The sequence below is a fragment of the Eumetopias jubatus genome, unplaced genomic scaffold, assembly GCF_037043125.1.
Source record: "Eumetopias jubatus isolate StellerSeaLion01/CBP00866 unplaced genomic scaffold, mEumJub1_p1.0 scaffold_2, whole genome shotgun sequence".
Classification (NCBI taxonomy): Eukaryota; Metazoa; Chordata; class Mammalia; order Carnivora; family Otariidae; genus Eumetopias; species Eumetopias jubatus.
In genome coordinates this window covers 8,224,485-8,243,381 of record NW_028274808.1, presented here as the reverse complement: position 1 = coordinate 8,243,381, position 18,897 = coordinate 8,224,485, and the positions used below count along the sequence as shown (strand labels likewise).

Below are 18,897 nucleotides of genomic sequence, written 5' to 3'. Positions count from 1 at the left end.
AGCTCTCATCAGACACCAAATCTTCCAGCATCTTGACCTTAGCCTTCTCAGCCTCCAGAACTGTGAGAAACAAATTTCTGTTGTTTATAAGCCACCCAGTCTGGGACATTTTGTTGTCGTAGTCTGCTAAGTCTACTTAGTAAGTCTACTAAGACAGTAGCTAAGTGCAAACTTTGCAGCCAGTTTATGTAACCTTGAATCTTGGCTCCAGCACTGACTGAGACCTGAGACAAATCAATATCAACAGCATAGTTATCTAGTGAGTTATTACATGTAAAGTGCTTAAAACAGTGCATGGCATAGAGTAAGCAGCATAGAAGGGTTAGTTAACTGTCCTTATTATTAATATTATTATTATCTGTAGAATTCAACAGTGGAGTCTGTCTAGCTCCACTGTAAGAGTGGTATGTATGTGCATGGGGTGTAAGGTGGGAAGAGGTGCAGGACCTGAGAAATAAGTTCACTTAGAAACTCCTTGAGGTTCTAAGTACTTGGGGAAGGAGAAGATAAAAATCTAAAATCACCTTTATTCAACAACCACCTATTGACTGTCAGCATCGTCTCTCTCCTGAGTGGCTCCATAAGGAAGGACTGCCTGCCCTGAAATCAGGGCACTGCAGACGGGAATGAGAACTGCTGTGACAGGGCCTTCCCAGGGTCAATTTCTAAGCGTGCTGCTCAGGTTTGGGGAAATGGCCAGTTCCAAGTCTCCGGCTAAACCACGTTACGACTCTCCATTAGAAAAGTGACTTTATTTTCCAAACCTTAAACTAAGACACAAGATCCAACAAGAATGAGGGCAGAGAGGTAGAATTTAAAATGTGGAAATGTGTGGTCCTGATTCTCTTAAGCAGCGCGCATTTATTCTCGTGATGTTTTGTGTGCTTAAACGATCATGGAGTTCCGTCTGCCCTGCGTCAGAATGGGTCGTGGAAGATTTCCTTATATAACCAGGGTAGTTCCCACTGTTACTTCCTTGTCATAGCATGGTTTCCTCCCACAGTCTGCTTTTATTTTAAAAAAAGGAGATGCTGTATTCTCCCAACACACATCTATTGCAACTTATGATATTAAAAAAACATATTCCATCACTATAGAATCATTCTTTGAATTTAGAAAATCTTACCATGTTGGAGTCATCATGCATTTTCTTGCCAACAATTCCAGGGCATAATGGGTCGCGGGTGCTGCAGCGTCCCCCAGCACTGTGCCCACACACACGGCCAACTCTAGCTCATTCCCGCGAATCAGGTATGCCATAGCAAGCTTGCTCAATAAGAAAATAATTCCTTCAGTTTCACAGATGCTGGATTGGATCATCATTCCCCGCCAAGCTCATAAAGTAGATAAAGTAGTACTAACCTATAATCAATCATTCTTATGAAATATTGAATGCCATATTCCTATAAAGTACTTATATAAGTATAAATGCAATTTCCAGGTGGAAAAGCTCGTGATAAAAGGACATACAGGAAATTTTTATAAGGTCAGAATTTAAGTTTAAAACCCTTAGTAATATTTTTATAATTAATTAATAACAGTCTTTCTGCCATATCCTCAACATGTCCTTCAATCTATCACAAAACAATGTAAATTCTTAAAAGCTTTTTCAATAGTGTGCAATGGTTACCAATTATCTCTTAAATATACTATATCTAAGGATACATGCAAAATAGAATCCATCTTTACTTCACATTCTTATTAGATTAGTGGGTCAAATGGAAAATACCTTAAAAACATAACTTGTGAAGAATATACTAAAGTATACTTAAAAATAAGTGCTTTCCAAAAGTCAGGTATTCTGAGTCCCAGTCCAGAGATTTTTCCCTTGACCACATTACTGCTTCTCACATAGGATGAAATACCTAAAGTAAGGTTGTTACAAAAGTGTATCTTGTGATAAAAATAAATTGAAAAAAAAAAAAAGATCTCATAGTCTCTAGAGTTTATGTGTGCTTTTAGGAGGCATGGAAGCTCAGGCTTGGAAAGCATGTACAATCAGATCTCACACAGAAGTTGCCGTATTTTTTCCACACACCATGACACATCTTAAGAGCTTCTCATCCACATTCACCGCCGTGGAGCGTACCTCAGTGTTATCCACAGCTAGCTGGCAACACGCCGCAAGCACGGCACGACCGTCCTGAAAATACCACTCAGCCAGTTCTTCACTGACTTTGTGCAGGAGTCTAGAAAAGAAAAAAGTATACATTCTCTATAAACGCAAAGATTCCACCATTAAATGGGCTAATGCCCTTTTATAACAAGCTGATTAAAGGATAAAATCGGATTTAATTTGATCTCTTTGATTCAAGTATAAAGACCAATTTTTGGTAAAAAAAAAAAAAAAGGCAGGAAAGCAGGCTTGGCAGACAAACTGATAAGTGGGCTCCCCTCCCCCACAAATGTCAGAAGAAAAGCCTAACTTTCAAAATTTACCATCCTACACTGAATCATTTATAACTCAGCTATAGGGACAGTCAACCTTAGAAGGGTTATAGGTTGAACGGTAACTTTTCAGAATTTAGGTGGTGACACAAAATACAGGTAGTGTACATTCAAGTCTAGAAATGAGAGAGAACAGGGGCGCCTGGGTGGCTCAGTCAGTTAAGCGTCTGCCTTTGGCTCAGGTCATGATCCCAGGGTCCTGGGATCGAGCCCCACATCGGGCTCTCCGCTCAGCGGGAAGCCTGCTTCTCCCTCTGCCGCTCCCCCTGCTTGTGCTCTCTTGCTCTCTGACAAATAAATAAAATCTTAAAAAAGAAGGAAAGAAAGGAAGAAAGAAAGAAAGAAATGGCAGAGAATAACAGCAAAGAACCAGGAAGGAGTATGTTGGTCGCCACACATTATTTGCTTAACATTTTACGACTTTTTACTTTAAAAGTTTAAATATCCAATTTTCTAGAGCAATAATTGGAGCCAATAGATGTGGCACGGGAAAGTAGATTATTAAATTTTACAAAAGTCAAAAGGCTGAAGAATTCTAACTTCCATTTCTTTTAAGAACATATGTAACTGGATTTCTTCTTTAAAAGGAGCCTAAATTTTATTCCCAACACTAACTCTGAGGTCTTGGGATTATGAACAATTATCTACACTGACTTTACAGTGAAACATTAATAAACAGCACACCTGTATTTTCACTGCCCCTCCTTCCTTAAACAGGTTTGATCAGTTTTTAAGTATTTAAGTACTTAGGGGCTTTATTTGCAATCTCTCTACTGAAATGCATTCTGCCCCTCTGGAACCGCCACAAAAGGTGCATAGGCTGCATGTCCGTCTCTCCCTGCCTGAGGTTGCCCTGTTCATGTAGGGAGGGGCCGAGATAGAGCGGGACTGTGGTGAAATGAGGTGACCCAGCCAAGCCCTCTGTATGCAGAGAAAGATGAACTGCATGGCTCTCAAAACCTCCTACAGGGAAGTCAACCATTAAAATATGACCCCACGCAAAGAATAAAATGCTCACTCATTAAAGTCTTCCTTGTAGATATCATCAGAATATGAAGATCCTTTCGGTGTAGAAACATGTAAGGTCTGTATGTTTCCCTCACAAGCAGCCTGGAATTTAATGAAATCTTTAATTAATTTTTAGCTAATTGCTGATAGCTGACCAATTTCAGAATATTATTTTGATCAAAGTACAGTTGACCCTTGAACAACATGAGTTTGAACTGCATGGGTCCACTTACATGCAGACTTTTTTTTTTTTCAATAAATACAGTACAATCCTGTAAATGTATTTTCTCTTCCTTATGATTTTCCTAATAACATTTCTACCCCTAGCTTACTTTATTGTAATGATACAGTATGCAATACATAAAGAAAACATACGTTAATCGACTATGTTTTCAGTAAAGCTTCTGGTCAACAGTAGGCTTTCAGTAGGTAAGTTTTGGGAGAGTCAAAACTTGTATGTGGATTTCTGACTGGGTGGGTGTTCAGTACCGCTAACCTCTGTGTTGTTCAAGGATCAACTGCTCACTCAAATCGTGTTTGAAATCTATACAATTTGAAGATACCCTTAGAATTTGGGGGAAAAAAGGTGAACTCCCTTTGTATCTATAAGTACATGGCTACTAGAAAAAGCTGCTCAACCACACCTGACATTCATCAGCACACAAAAGATCAGACTTCAGGGATGCTTGTAGGTCTAAAGTACATTCGGTGTGACCAGACTGTGTGACTGCAATGTGGACAGAGACGGCTGGGAGGTGGGCAAAAGCCAAGCCGTCTACAACTCTGGATCATGTGGAGCCTTCCTTCCACACACCCACACACCCAGGCGCGGAGTTTGTGTAGTTACATTGTTGTACCTGTGCAATAAGCAGAGCTTCTTTAAGCTGACCTCTCGACATAAAAAAGTTGGCTAATTTTTTCACATCACCAATGGCAATGCAGTATGGAACGACATCATCCTTATCTTCCTGGATTAATTGATCTGCTCTCCTAATAAAATAAGAACAATTTCTTTTATAATACACTAATTTCAAGGTTCTAGGTTGGACTGAGATTTTCTGAAATATCTGAAACATTCAAATATTCAAAATATGTGGTAGAGTTCATAAGCCCTTTTGCACATCCTTTTCTAAAAGCCTCAGATTTTATAATCAAATCAGATATGGAAGACAAAAGTTTTCGGAATAATAAATACAATAGATACTTGCTTTCTCTTAGAACACTACATATTTTCATATTTTTAAATGCCCACAGAACATTTTAGGTCTTAAAATGAATGTAGCTTATCTATTAAAATGAGCAATATATTTTCTGAAAATAAGTTGTAAACTAGATATGTGTGATGGGTTATCCACTTTCAACTGCATTAATAAACACACAGGTGTCTGCTTCATTACAGACAATAGAATTTTAAATGTTTTAGTGATCATAACAATGAATGGAGAGCTTCTAAATATAAGTAGTTTAAAATCATTAAAAAAGACAATATAAGAGTATAAGAATTGATAATAAAATACAGAATATTATGAGTGCCCCAAGCAAGGTAGTTTAAAAAAATAATGCTCCTCATATGTGAGGGAAAAACAGGATCCTGATCTTGGAGATGATGAAGGGTATAAGTATGTCTGCTCTGTCTCTCTTTCTCTTTTCCTAACTAAGTCCCAGGTAGTTTCCCAATGATCAACCAAATTAATTCACCTCTTACAGTTTCGTTGAAAACTAATCCGGTCTATTTAACTTATGCTGGCATTTGCATTAAACTACATTAACTACCAATCTTTGGACAGGTGTAGCAGACAGTTTTTGTTTCCCCAGCTCACTGTTAACAGTCTCCCATTCACAGGGTCACTGGCGTTCTCCCCAACAACTATGTTTTTAACCATGTGACCCTGATCTCCTTGTTGTAGGAATAACATCTCCTTCCTAGGAACTAGGGCTGAGATACTGTCAGTTGTGTCATTGTGGGAAGACCATTTTCCGGCCACCATGTGAATTAAGGAGCAGAGAAAATCAGGTGCTGGTTTCCCAAAATAAATGAAATAGTTTTTGCTGAGGTTGAAACAAAATTGTTTTGTGAAATAAACATCATCTGTTAACTTGACTTTAAGGTTTCAGTGGGAGGGATGACATTCACAACTGTGCAGTGGGGGTACAGGAACCTGGAGTTATTTGGGATTCTTAGGACTTAAGATGGGGAGCCTACAGTGTGGGGGCTCGAGCCAGCCTGTTGATAAACTTACCACTGGGAAAGCAGGCACTGGGGAACAGTCTACTTTCCCATGGCAGATATGTTTGTTAACCTTCTGCATTTCATGCTTAGCCTCTGACAGATTTTTATTTGTACATGTGAGCTGCAGTTGAATTTGTTTCTAAATCATGTCCCATGAGAGAAAGTCAAAACTTCTGATGCATTACTCGTTAAACAGTACTCTACAGGCTTTAGCACAGCGACTGGCACAAAGTGAACACTAACTAAATAAATATTCACTGAATGAATAGAATAGAAAACAGTCTTATGTTGTGAGTTGAAATGTGTCTGCCCAAAAGATATGTTGAAGTAGGAAGCCATGATATCTACAGGTGTAACCTTATTTGGAATTATGGTCTTAGCCAATGTAATCAGTTAAGATGGAGTAATACCGGTTTAGGGTAGACCCTAAATCTAATATGACTGGTATTCTCAAAGAAAAATGGAAATGTGAACACAGAGACACAGAGGGAATAACACCCTGTGAAAACAAAGCAGGCGTTGGAGTGATGCATCCATGAGTCAGTAAATGCCAAGGATTGCCAGTAACCACCAGAAGCTGGGGGAGAAGCATGGAACTGAGTGTTTCTCAGAGCCTTCAGTAGGAACCAATCTTTCCTGCAACCTGATATTGGACCTCTAGCCTCCAGGGCTGTGAGAGAATGAATATCCGTTGTTCTAAGCCAACCAGTTGATGGTACTTTGTCGTAGCAGCCATAAGAGATGAATACATCTCAGAAAGTCTTCTCAGTCATCAGTTCCTCCTTTATATTCATGGAGAGGAGATGGCAGGGACTAGTGTCCAGAGAGAATTTCTGAGATTACTTATAGAATAAGTATTCTGTGAACTTTTGGTAACCGTCAGAAAATCTTATCACTTATATTTCAATAGCAATATATTAACCAATAAGTATGTTTACTGATCTGTCAGTCCCTCCACTGACATGGGAAAAACTGCCTTCCACTGTCTCCTTCAGATGTCAGGTCAAATATAAGAACACCAAAATGACTTGTAACCGATTCATTTAATTCACTGTATTAGTAGACATAAAATTCAGCTATTTTTAAAGACAACATAACATTAAAAAAAATCTCAAAAGCTGCTATTGTATTTATATACTGCTTCCTTTTTAACATATTTTAAAACATATATTTGGACACACTCTCTTTACCTCTGCATCAACTTCTTCCAGTATTTCACAGACACCCCTGGTGCAACTGACAAGGCTTTGTCCCACTAGAACAGAAGAAAAGAAAGGCAAAAACAGGTCTATTTTGATTGCACTCTTTTTTTTTTAAGATATTATTTATTTATTTGAAAGAGAAGAGAGTGTGAGAGAGAGCACAAGCCAGGGGAGGGGCAGAGGGAGAAACAGACTCCCAGCTAAGCAGGGAGCCCAACGCGGGACTCGATCCTGGGACTGCTGACCTGATCATGACCTGAGCTGAAGGCAGATGCTTAACCGACTCAGCCACCCAGGTGCCCCGATTGCACTAACTCTTAATGGACTTTCTTTTTTTTTTAATGAACTCACATGTATAATACGAGTTTCTAGTGTGTTTGGATTTCCAGGAATATTTTTGTATTCTACCTGATGCATTCCACAGAGTATAAATATACCACATTTTAAGATAAAGTAAGATATATAAATTGTATTATTTAGCAGGGAAAATCCCAAACCTAGAGAGCAGGGGGCAGAGTGAAGGAAGGAGAAGAGTAGTAACTAAAGTATGTAGTTTGAAAAATATATTAACTCATCTTCTGACACAACCTCAGAGTAATCTGTTCTATGGTAATCTATGTTCAAAATAATACATACTGAAATTTTTACTACACTGTCACTTCTGTTTAACAAATAAGACATTTCTATTTTTATTCTTTCCTTGTTTTTTATAAACTTTATTTCTTGTCACTTCTTCCTTTATAGTTGATAATACCGACCTTCACATTTTAAAAATTGGACTGTTATTAAAGAAGATCATTGTTCAGTCAAGGTAAGTGGACAATTATATGGAAATATAGATTTCACTGAACTCACGTCTAGAAGGGAGATGAAGGTAAAGTATTCTGAAATATCACAACATGAATCTAAGCTTCATTTTAATTAAGGCTCTCCCAAACAGAATTCTACTGCAATTAAGGCTAGAAAATTGGTAATTAGCTTGAAAATAATAGGTTAAATTTTAAATAGGTAACTTTTTTTTTTAGTTTTTATTTAAATTCCAGTTAACATACAGTGTAATATTAGTGTCGGGTGTACAAAATGGGTAATTTTTTAAAAATATTATGTTAATCACCATACATTACATCATTAGTTTTTGATGTAGTGTTCCATGATTCATTGTTTGTGCATAACACCCAGTGCTCCACGCAGAATGTGCCCTCTTTAATACCCATCACCAGGCTAACCCATCCCCCACCCCCCTCCCCTCCAGAACCCTCAGTTTGTTTCTCAGAGTCCATCGTCTCTCCTGGTTTGTTCTCCCCCTCCGATTTAAAATGGGTGATTTTTAATACTACATTATTTGTAGTCATGTTACCTTTTTTTAAAAAAAGTAATCTAAAATATACTTTTAGGGAATTTTTGCTTTTATTATAGTAGAGGCAAATGGAAGAAAGAAGTTAAAATGTTGGTTAAATTAACTTAGAAATCATCAAGATTTTTCTATAAAAACATGTCTTGTAGGTAAAAAGATTAAATGTTTTCCTAACCTCATAGTATTAATCTCAGAGAAACAGAAACTACGGAATGAGGTGACCATGAACAATTACAAGGAGATTCCTATTTCTCAAGGATTGTGAGCACAGTTTTTCAGATCATTAAGAACATTAATGAAACTGCACAACAACAAAATTCTTAAGCTCCAGAAGTACTTTATTAAAGCATCTTTAATTAAATTTGAATTAAATATAGCTTAAAATATATATACCCAGATATAAAACTGAGGAAAATGAAGATTTAGTATTCTGTCAAAATTTATTTATTCTTTTTCTCCTTGACTTTTGATAGATATTCTAATAGAGCCTTGTTAAAAGGGTAACTTTTAAGACAAACCTCAACTTCTTCAGAAGTAAAATTTTTATACTGCTCCTAAACACTTTATAGTTTACAATATCTTTAAAAATTTTTTCTTTAATTTCTTTAGAGTGAGAGAGAGAGAGAGTGCATGCACAAGAGCCATGGAGGTGGGTGGGGCAGAGGCGGAGGGAGAGAGGATCTTAAGTAGGCTCCACACCCAGCACAGAGCCAGACTTGGGGCTCAATCTTATGACCCCGAGATCATGACCTGAGCCAAAATCAAGAGTCAGACGCTTAACCAACTGAGCCACCCACACACCCCTTCCTTTTCAGTAACATTTTAAAATGACATTTTGTCTTAGGTCAAGCAGTAATTCATTATTGGCCTCTAGCATATGGGGGAATAAAAAGGTGAGTTAAATTTAATTTTGATATATTTTAATGTAACTTTATTGCTTAGTTTTACTTTATACTATTTATTAATACACTTAATAGCATGCTTTATAATTATAAAATTAACTAACAGAGCTTTTCAAAATGATCAACTATGAAATGAGTCCATGCCATTCTAATTTTTTTTTTTGGAGGGGTGGGAGAATTTTTCTTGAGCGAAAATGGCTGTGCATAAAAATGAAAAGCTTCATAAATTTGCACAAACTGAATACACTCAAGTAACCAGCACCTGGATCAAGAAACGAAGCTCCTTCTCCCTTCTGTTCTATTTCATTTACCACCCACTCTTCAAAAGAACCACTACCCTGAATTTTAATAGGATAGATTCATCTTAACCTCTTTTGAAAACTCTGTTTTGTTGAATCAGTCCTCTAAACAAGAAGATGTGCCTTAGAAGCATCTTCCACCAGATGGTCCTCAATGGAACCCTTCTGGTCAGTGTGGGGTTTAGTCATGACAAACAGTATTAGCAAAGGGGAGCCCACTGTGTGCAACTCAGCCAACATGGATATTTACGGGGTATCAAAGAGCCTACCCTAGGGCAGTGATTCCCAAACCTTAGCATGCATGTGAATAACGTGGAGGGCTTGTAAAAACACAGATCATTGGGCTACATCCCCGGGGTTTCTGATTCTGTAGGTGTGGGGTGGTACATGCATGTCTAACACGTTCCCAAGCAACACTGATGCTTCTAGCCCAGGGGATCTCACTTTGAGAAGTACTGCTCAGATATACACCTGATACCAGACCAGCAGAGAAGCAAACAGATCTGGAAAATGAGAAGCTTAACCTTTAGCATTTCACCAAGACTTAGAATACTTTGTTAAACTCACTGATTTTAGCACTTTACCTCTCCAAGTTCAACCATCAGTTCACAGTATCTCTGAATTTGTCCTAATCTCAAATGTATATCAGCAGCTTCCTTCAGCCTTTCCTCCTTAGTGGGGACACCAATACCACCACCAAATTTAGACATCTTGACTGTCGTCAATTCTTGGGCTTCAGACTGGTTAAAAAAAGAAAATAAAATTTTCTAAATTTTGTTATACAAGAGCTGATGATAACAGATGATCATAAAAGCATTACAGGGGCACGTATTTTAAAAGCACGTAGCACTGGAAATTAAATATTCTAAAAAATCAATACTTTTTCTCTATAAAATATGATACCTCTTCCACTATAATATTTTGGTGTGGGTGCGGGGTAAAGAGTGGATGTGCCTGGTGTGGGCAGGGAGAGGCTAAACCCCATTGTCCCTAAAACTCACCAGGTGCTGTGGTTCTATAGAAGTTCAGGGGCCAAAAGGTCATGAGAGATAAAGTGATATGTAACTAGTGGAAAAAAATGTACAAAAGTCTGGAATAAAAATAAAAAATGACAGGCTCACTCTAATTGGCTCCTGTACTGGCAAGAGGTAAGAGCTGTTGTCCTTAGGTGGTGGCGTGACTACAGAAAGTCCTCCTTTATGAAAATGACTGTTTCATGTGACCCTCAAATCCACATCTCTGGCCCAGTTCTCATGGTCTAACAGCTAAATTAACCATGATATTTTATGGCAAATATAAGAACTACTTCCTCTTTCGGGTCCCAGCACTGGTGTGTTGGTACTGGGTATCACTCCAGGCATAAGGTCACTGATAATTTTAAAATGAAATCCATTAAGAGCTCTAACATGGCCAATTTTAATAAAACATATCCCAAACTACAGTCTATCAGGCCCTTGAGACTAAAGTCAGAGTGGTCCACATGTCATGGTCATCTGGTAATAGGGTAAAGGATTTCAAGTAGTTCCAAGTGACCTTTGAAGAAATTCATGAGATTCGACCTATGGGAACCAAGGCTGCCTTAATCCGGTCTCAGATAATTCAGACTCTCATGATCGGTTTTCACTGAAGATTCATCTCCTCAGTGTTCACTTACTTCAGGCTACTCACTCTAATTCTATAAATTTTTCAAAATAATTCTTGTATTTCAACAGTGAAAAGGCAAAAATAATTTCTGCTTGAGGACATGATCCTTGCATACTTTACTTACTGTTCTAAATTTAATCAGATGCTTCAAATGCATTATTCCTTTACAGTAGTTCTGAGGAAGCAAGCTGTCGTCCTGCCCTCTGATCACAGCAACTAAGTTCCACAAATTGTCACTGCCACCTGGAGGCTAAAAGGTTGATACAGAATAACCAAAGATATAATAATGCATTCAAAACCCCACAGAACTTCGCATCTTGAAAAATATGATGCAGGCATATCTAAGTTGAAAAATTAACCAAATAATAACAATACTTGATCTCATTTATTGTTTCTGGTTTCCATTTGCTTCCTTACTCTGCACCAGCTATGTCCAGAGGGGCCAACTGAGTTGGGATGATACACGTAAATATCTGATAATGACAACAGTTGCAATGATTCATTGTGACTACAGGGAAATGTTCACACTTAACTCCTGTAATACTCACGGATAAACATTCTGAAAACCATCTTAGTTTTTTTGCTCGAGGATTACCAGTTAGTTTCTCTATTTCGTGTTTAATATCTCTTGACACTTTACCACACAATAGAGGAGGAGTGCCTTGTGCTAGAGCATGATCTAAAGAACAGACATAAACCAGTGAGAAAGGATTGCTTGTAAGATATTATTTAAAAGTAAAATCTAATAGATGCTTATTTTCAATACCAGTGTTCCCAATAATTTCTTCCCAAGATCTGTCTGCCAGAATATTTATTTGTAGAGGAGTGATTAAAGGTGTTAACGACCAGAGTCTCACTGTAGAATCTCGGGAGCAAGACGCCATAGTGAAGGGGCGGCTCGGATGACATGTCAAACCTGATGGAAAAAAGAAACCTATTTCAACTAAAGTAAACCTTGAAAAATATTATTTATCTATGCGTACCTCATAAAACTACAAAATTTAAGTTATGTAGAAGTGTTTTGAAGTAGCATTTCTATTTCGGCTGAAATGATACAAGAATATAATATATTATTTAGCATATTCTATAAATACGAATACAAAATTGAATAATGATTAGCAAACGGTCCTGGATGAAAACGTTGAAACTACATTTCAGTTGGTTCAGCAGCAAGCATACTGTCACACCAATGGAGTCATGGCAATCTGTGAGGTAATGGCAGATGGACGGAAGTTCTAATTACAAGAAGAAAGAGAGTTGGGACCTTCCAGTTTAGAACATCCAGAAAAAGGATTCTCTCCCACACTCAGCTCCTCTGCCTCAGCTGAAAGGCCACTGAGGTAAACTATACGGACATAAGTGCCTAGAGTGGGGTGACTTTCTCTAAGGAACCATTTTCGCCTTGACTTAATTCACCACTTAGGCCCATTGAGGTTTGGGTCTATAAATGAAAGTGACATGCAAAAGACAAGAACCCTGATTCCTACACTCAGCTTAATTGTATTTAAAGACTTACTGTTATATTAAAAAGCAAAACATTTTCCTAAATATCCAAGGGTAGATACAGGAATGGCTAGAGAAGTTGTATCTACTTTATCACTGATCTCCTGTTTTACAACGTCCTTCTGGAGTGATGGTAAAGGAAGGGAGAAAAATCCAAGCCACATGTGTGTGCCTGTGTGTGCACACAGAAACACAAATAATCTCTCATGACATTTTGGATTATCTTCTGTGTATTCTGATATTTCAATAATAAACAAGTACAGTTTTAATAAGAAAGTGTTATTTTAAAATGAAACACTGTAAGGTTTCTTAAAAAAACACTGTATTTCTCAGAGATTACAAACTTCACTAATACAGCAAAATTTAAAAGTGCATGAAAAACACTTTACCGTATACATCTGCACCATGGTCATAAACAGTATCCAAACACGTTCCTTCTCGAGTGTCCCATACTTTTATAGTGTAGTCCCAGCTGCCAGATATGAGTAGATACGGAATCTCAGTATTCCACATTAATCCCCTCACAGGTGCAGTGTGGCCACTAAGAATGTTTATGCAAGCATCTTGAGTATAATCCCAGATTCGAACAGAACTGAAAACAGAATATTATGTATATAAAAGCTTTCAAGTTATAATTTGTCTAAAGTACTGACACATTCTTAGTGGAGCACAATTATTTCTCAGTAAATTGAAAAAGGATTTTAAGTTTCAAGGTATGTTACAATTCTTTTCTTTATAGCAGATGAAAATGAACAACTAACTAGGCTAGAGCTAGCCTATTTCAATATTTTGTTTCCCTACTTTAACTGGTCCTTTACTACTGATCCTAAATCTACTATTTCACAGTCTATAGACTTAAAAAATTTCTTTCTTAAAGTGAAATATCCAGAACAGATAAAGCCAAAAATATTGCTAACAATATGGAGATAATAATTTAACAACACTCACATTATTTGTAAATCATGAAAATATAGCATGTATGATGATGGATATTATTTGAAAAATCAATTCATCTTTATGCTCTTATTAAAGAGCAAATCATTCCTGCATGTTTCGGTCAATAAAATAAGTTGGTCAGTTATTTTATAGTTATTCTAAAATCAAGTACAAAATTTAAATATAACTGGATTCATGATATTACTTGAATCTACCAATTGTATAAAGTAGAAATGTTATTGAAATAAAATTTGAACTCAGGATCAATTTAAGACCTCCAAATGCCAACTTTGCTTGGATAATTCATAATAATTTTTAGTTGCAGATTTATATCAACCTGACAATGCCAAAATATTAATACTTCAAAGGTTATATTACACTCAAAAGGAGATACATTATATACTTTTTTATTTCTTTAAGGCATATTTATTTCTGCTATGAAGACTTACTTCTTTTTCCCCTTATCCTGGTACCTGTGTCCAGACATATCACAACCTAATTTTGTGCTAAATCCTTACGTTAGCATTGAAGTTATTTTGGTTAATATCATGCTTTCATAAATAAGCTAATGTTAAAGTGAGATGTATCAAAATACTTTAATGTTATCATAAGAGATACTAGAACAGGTGTTCTTGCTTTATGACATAATTTAGATTAGGCAAACATCAGGCTGACATCATAATTACATTTTGTAGTCAAGCACAAGAAAAGCTTTATCTATCCCACTGTACAAAAGCATTATTTAAAGGTGCTAGACAGCATGTTATCACCTATATAGTCATATAAAGGGACCAACAACCAGAATTACAAAAGACTTTCAAGTTTCATCACCATAATTAAGTAAAATGCTTACTGCTATCTTTCTGACAAATATTTCTTAGACAATGGTTGAAAATTATACCTTTTTTGATGTAGCAATAGAATCTAGACACTGAGGTCTATGTTAAGAGACAAAAAAATCTCTAAGTCAACTCATTCACTTGGATACGATAACCTTACTGTAAGTAACATTTCCAGTGATAACCCACAGAAATCTCACAATTGCTTTTCTTAGGAAATCTGGATGGATGTCAAAATTTCAAGATGAAAATAATCAATTATTCAATATTAAACTTATGGCTACCGTATAGTATGATTTCTATCTGCATAAAGTTAAGATTTTTCTTACCTAAATTTATCTCATATTCAAATAGGGACCAAACTATTTGTTTGTCTGTTTGAATATAAAATAGAGACAAGATTTCAGTAACTTTTTCACAAACCCAGAAAAAAAATGTTAAATCACACTCATTTCTAAATAAATTCTCTTCATGCTAAAAATACATGATCATCATCTTGTTTTCTATTCTTAATGAAAACAGAGTACAGCTGTTTTCCATATTAAATATCAGGACATTACTAAAAATAAACTCTTCTCTATATTTTACAGAGATTTGTTTGTTTCAGGTCTTTTTTCCCTTTCCAATCTGATCCTTTTGAAATTTTTGTTTCTGTTAACTCTGTTGCTAATAAGATAGAAATAAGCATCCATAATAAGCAAAACAAGTAAGGAAATGGAAATCATGAATATGATAACAACATAAGCATGGCAAAATTTAATTTACTATGGTTAAATGCAATTAGGTAATTGTTAACTGCTTATACATCCTTGTTATATGTACATATTTAAAATATTTCCACCCATAAGTTGGATCATATAAATACATACATTTCTAGAAGATTATAAAGCTTATGATTTTAAGGACTAAAAAATTAGAATCCAAAAATACATACCCATCATCAGAACCACTACAAAGAATTCCTTCGCTCAGAGGAGACCATTTAACATGGAACACTTTTGCAGTATGTCCACTAAATACTTTCAGTGGTTGATCAGAGCTGGTGGCCATGTAATAGACACGAACATTTTTATCTTCACAGCCAGTGGCTATCATGTCTCTGAAACATCATCAATGGTACATTAAAACATGAAAAAAAATTGATATTATTTGTTACAATAATTTTAAAATGTACACAGTTCTAATTTTTAAAACTACAATTTTTTGCTTCCTTAATGGAAGTTAGACCTAAATCTCACAGAAGTAAAACCATTATTCCCAGAAACTGCCTTAGTGCAAAGAGTTTCTTTATATTCTCCTTTAAACAGTTGAATTTTTAGTTTTTAATCTTAGATCAGAGATAATGGAATTCATATTTCTATAAGTTCTTTTTAAAAATGTCCAGATTCATAACTTCTTGAATATTTCTCAGATCTTTATATTTCACAACTGTTGGGTCTTAACAAGGGTCCCCAATGGTGAGTGATTGAGATTTGCTTCCTTGCTAGCAAGCGAATTATTAATCACTGCATGCCCTGACCACTGGTAAATTTTTCTGTGGCATGAGTACAAATTGCTGCGCTTCCCCTGAAGGATGCTGGGAAATCTCCCCCCAGACCAGGGTGGTCCCATCTGACAGAAAGTCAGAGTCCTGGTTTCCCAACTGTCTCTGGTGGCTGCACCAACTTGAGATAGATGCTTTAACTGTTTGTTCCAACTAAGGATCCTCTGTAACTAAAATATGTGGATATGATCTTTTAATAATCTTTGTTTGTTATTCTCAAGTGAGTGAGAGTAAACTAAGCAACCATTAATATCTATTTACATCCTCGTGGTCATACTTGGAACACTGTTCTGAATGGAGTGAGGAGGACTAGGAAAGAACTGTGGAAATCATGCCCGAAGTCTCCCTTCCAGAATATAACTCCCTCTGTTTAACAATCATACAAACAGCCCTCATGCTCTAAATGGAAGTTACACATTTTGGCCCAACTGTTTCCTCAAACTTCAAATTGCTGATTTTTGTCATGTGGGTTATAATACTTGCATTTATTTAAGCCCACATGCATAAAAACACCAGTTTGCAAACTGGCATGCCAATCTGCATATTATTATGTCTGCCTAAGTCCCACTGATAAATGGGCCAGTCTCTACATGTGGGAAAATACACTTTGCATAATACAAATATTTACATGTATACATGAGTATGTTTTTGTATATGTGTATATGGACACATGAATATGAAATCTTAAAAATTAAATAATAGACATTCAAGGAATGTACATATAGATATCCAAATTATAAATTCAGAGATATCTTATGAATAAACTTTTATAAGTTCAAGGTATTTTTCACTTATCTCTTAAGGGGCTACGTAAAATATAGATACTGCTATTCAGACATTTTTAAAAGGTTTTAAAAGGTTTTTAAAAATAAAAATGAAATTTATTAGGTACACCTGGTAGTAAGCATAAAAGTTAAGTATAAAAGACTTTTTTAACCAACAAAACATATTGTATTAATATCTACTTTTTATTTCAACTGGTCAAATGCTTACTAACCTTACAGAACAGAGAAATAAGAATGTGGAACTGTTCTCTTAATCAGATGCAAGGTAATTCTATCCATTTGTATACTGAAGAAATATTTTTTAAATTTCTACTTTCTTCTAGGCACAGAGAGGGTTAGCAGCACAGTGTTTTGCTAAGAATATATTGCTAAAAATAGATAACACAGTTGCTGATCTCATGGACCTTACATTTTAGAGGGCGAGACAGCAAATTTCCAACTAAAATTATGGTTTTTAAAATTATATGTATTTATATTATTCATATGGTTAATCGTTATGTGTCAAGTAATTCATAGTTGATTTTTTTTCATCATGGTAAGTGTACTCTTCAATATCCATCCATATTTCCCCCATCTCTTCACCCACCTCCCTTCTGGTAACCATCAATCTGTTCTCTACAGTTAAGAGTCTGTTTCTTGGTTTGTCTTCTTGTTTTTCTTTGCTCATTTTGTTTTATTTCTCATATTCCACATGAGTGAAATCGTACGGTAATTGTCTTTCTCTGACTTATTTTGCTTAGCGTTATACTGTCTAGCTCCATCTATGTTGTTGCAAATGGCAAGATTTTATTCTTTCCTATGGTTGAATAACATTCCATTGTGTATTTATACGTATATATACCACATCTTGATTATCTATTCATTTTAACAACATTTGCTCTTCCAACCCATTGAGCATGGAATGTCTTTCCATTTGTGTTCAATTTCTTTCATTAGTGTTTTATAGTTTTCAGAGTACAGGCCTTTCACCTCTTTGGTTAAGTTTATTCCTATTTTAATTGTTTTCGGTGCAATTATAAATGGGGTTTTCTTAATTTCACTTTCTGATGCTTCATTATTAGTGTATAGAAATGCAACAGATTTCTGTACATTGATTTTGTATCCTGCAACTTTATAGTTTTTTGGTGGAGTCTTTAGGGTTTCCTGTATAGAGTATCAGGTCATCTGCATATAGTGAGAGTTTTACTTCTTCCTTGCTAATTTGGATGACTTTTATTTCATTATGTTGTCTGATTGCTGTAGCTAGGACTTCCAGTACTATGTTAACTAAGAGTGGTGAGAGTGGACATCCTTGTTTTGTTCTTGACCTTAGGGGAAAAGCTCTAAGCTTTTCACCATTGAGTACCATGTTGGCTGTGGGATTTTCATATGAGGACTTTATCACGTTGAGATATTATGTTCCCTGTAGGCCTACTTCGCAGAGGGTTATCATGAATGGATATTGTAATTTGTACATTCCATCGATTGAAATGATCATATGGTTTTTATCCTTCCTCTTATTGATGTGATGTATCAGGTTGTCCTGCAAATATTGAACCAAACTTGCATCCTAGGAATAAATCCCACTTGAAGGTGGTGTGTAATTTTTTTAAATATATTGTTGGATTCACCTTGCTAATATTTTGTTAGGGACTTTTGCACCCATATTCATGAGAAATATTGGCATGTAGTTCTTTTTTTGTGGTGTCTTTATCTGGTTTTGGTATCAGGGTGATACTGGCTTCACAGAATGATTTTGGAAGTTTTCCTTCCTCTTGTATTTTTTGGAATAGTTTGAGAACAATAGATATTAACTCTTTTTTTAAATGGTAGAATTCACCTGTGAAGCTGTCTGGTCCTGGACTTTTGTTTCTTGGGTGTTCTTTGATTACTGATTCAATTTCATTGCTGGTGATTGGTCTGTTCAAATTTTCTATTTTTTCCTGCTTTAGTTTGGGTAGGTTATATGTTTCTTGGAATTTATCCATTTCTTATAAGCTGCCCAATTTGTTGGCATACAGGTTTTCATAATATTCTGTTATAATTGTATTTCTGTGATACTGGCTGTTATTTCTCCTCTTCCATTCATTATTTTGTTTATTTGGGTCCTTTTTTTTAATGAGTCTTGCTAGAGGTTTAGCAATTTTGTTGATCTTTTCAAAAAACCTAATTCCTGGTTTCATTGATCTGTTCTGTTTTTTTGTTTTGTTTTGGTTTCTATTTTC

General features: G+C 35.9%; 1 protein-coding gene across 3 annotated transcripts in view; it reads right to left on the bottom strand.

The window, feature by feature from the left end:
- WDR17 (WD repeat domain 17) overlaps nt 1-18,897 on the bottom strand; it is a 70,235-nt gene that overhangs the window by 15,902 nt on the left and 35,436 nt on the right. For all 3 annotated transcript variants that reach the window (XM_028099773.2, XM_088021363.1, XM_088021364.1), the window contains 11 exons: nt 15,300-15,464; nt 12,980-13,182; nt 11,854-12,003; nt 11,636-11,766; nt 11,212-11,337; nt 10,028-10,183; nt 6,877-6,941; nt 4,314-4,446; nt 3,467-3,558; nt 2,090-2,189; nt 1,127-1,266 (listed from right to left, as the gene is read on the bottom strand). In XM_028099773.2, the coding sequence (XP_027955574.2) occupies nt 1,127-1,266; nt 2,090-2,189; nt 3,467-3,558; nt 4,314-4,446; nt 6,877-6,941; nt 10,028-10,183; nt 11,212-11,337; nt 11,636-11,766; nt 11,854-12,003; nt 12,980-13,182; nt 15,300-15,464 (1,461 nt within the window). The remainder of the gene's footprint in view (nt 1-1,126; nt 1,267-2,089; nt 2,190-3,466; nt 3,559-4,313; nt 4,447-6,876; nt 6,942-10,027; nt 10,184-11,211; nt 11,338-11,635; nt 11,767-11,853; nt 12,004-12,979; nt 13,183-15,299; nt 15,465-18,897) is intronic.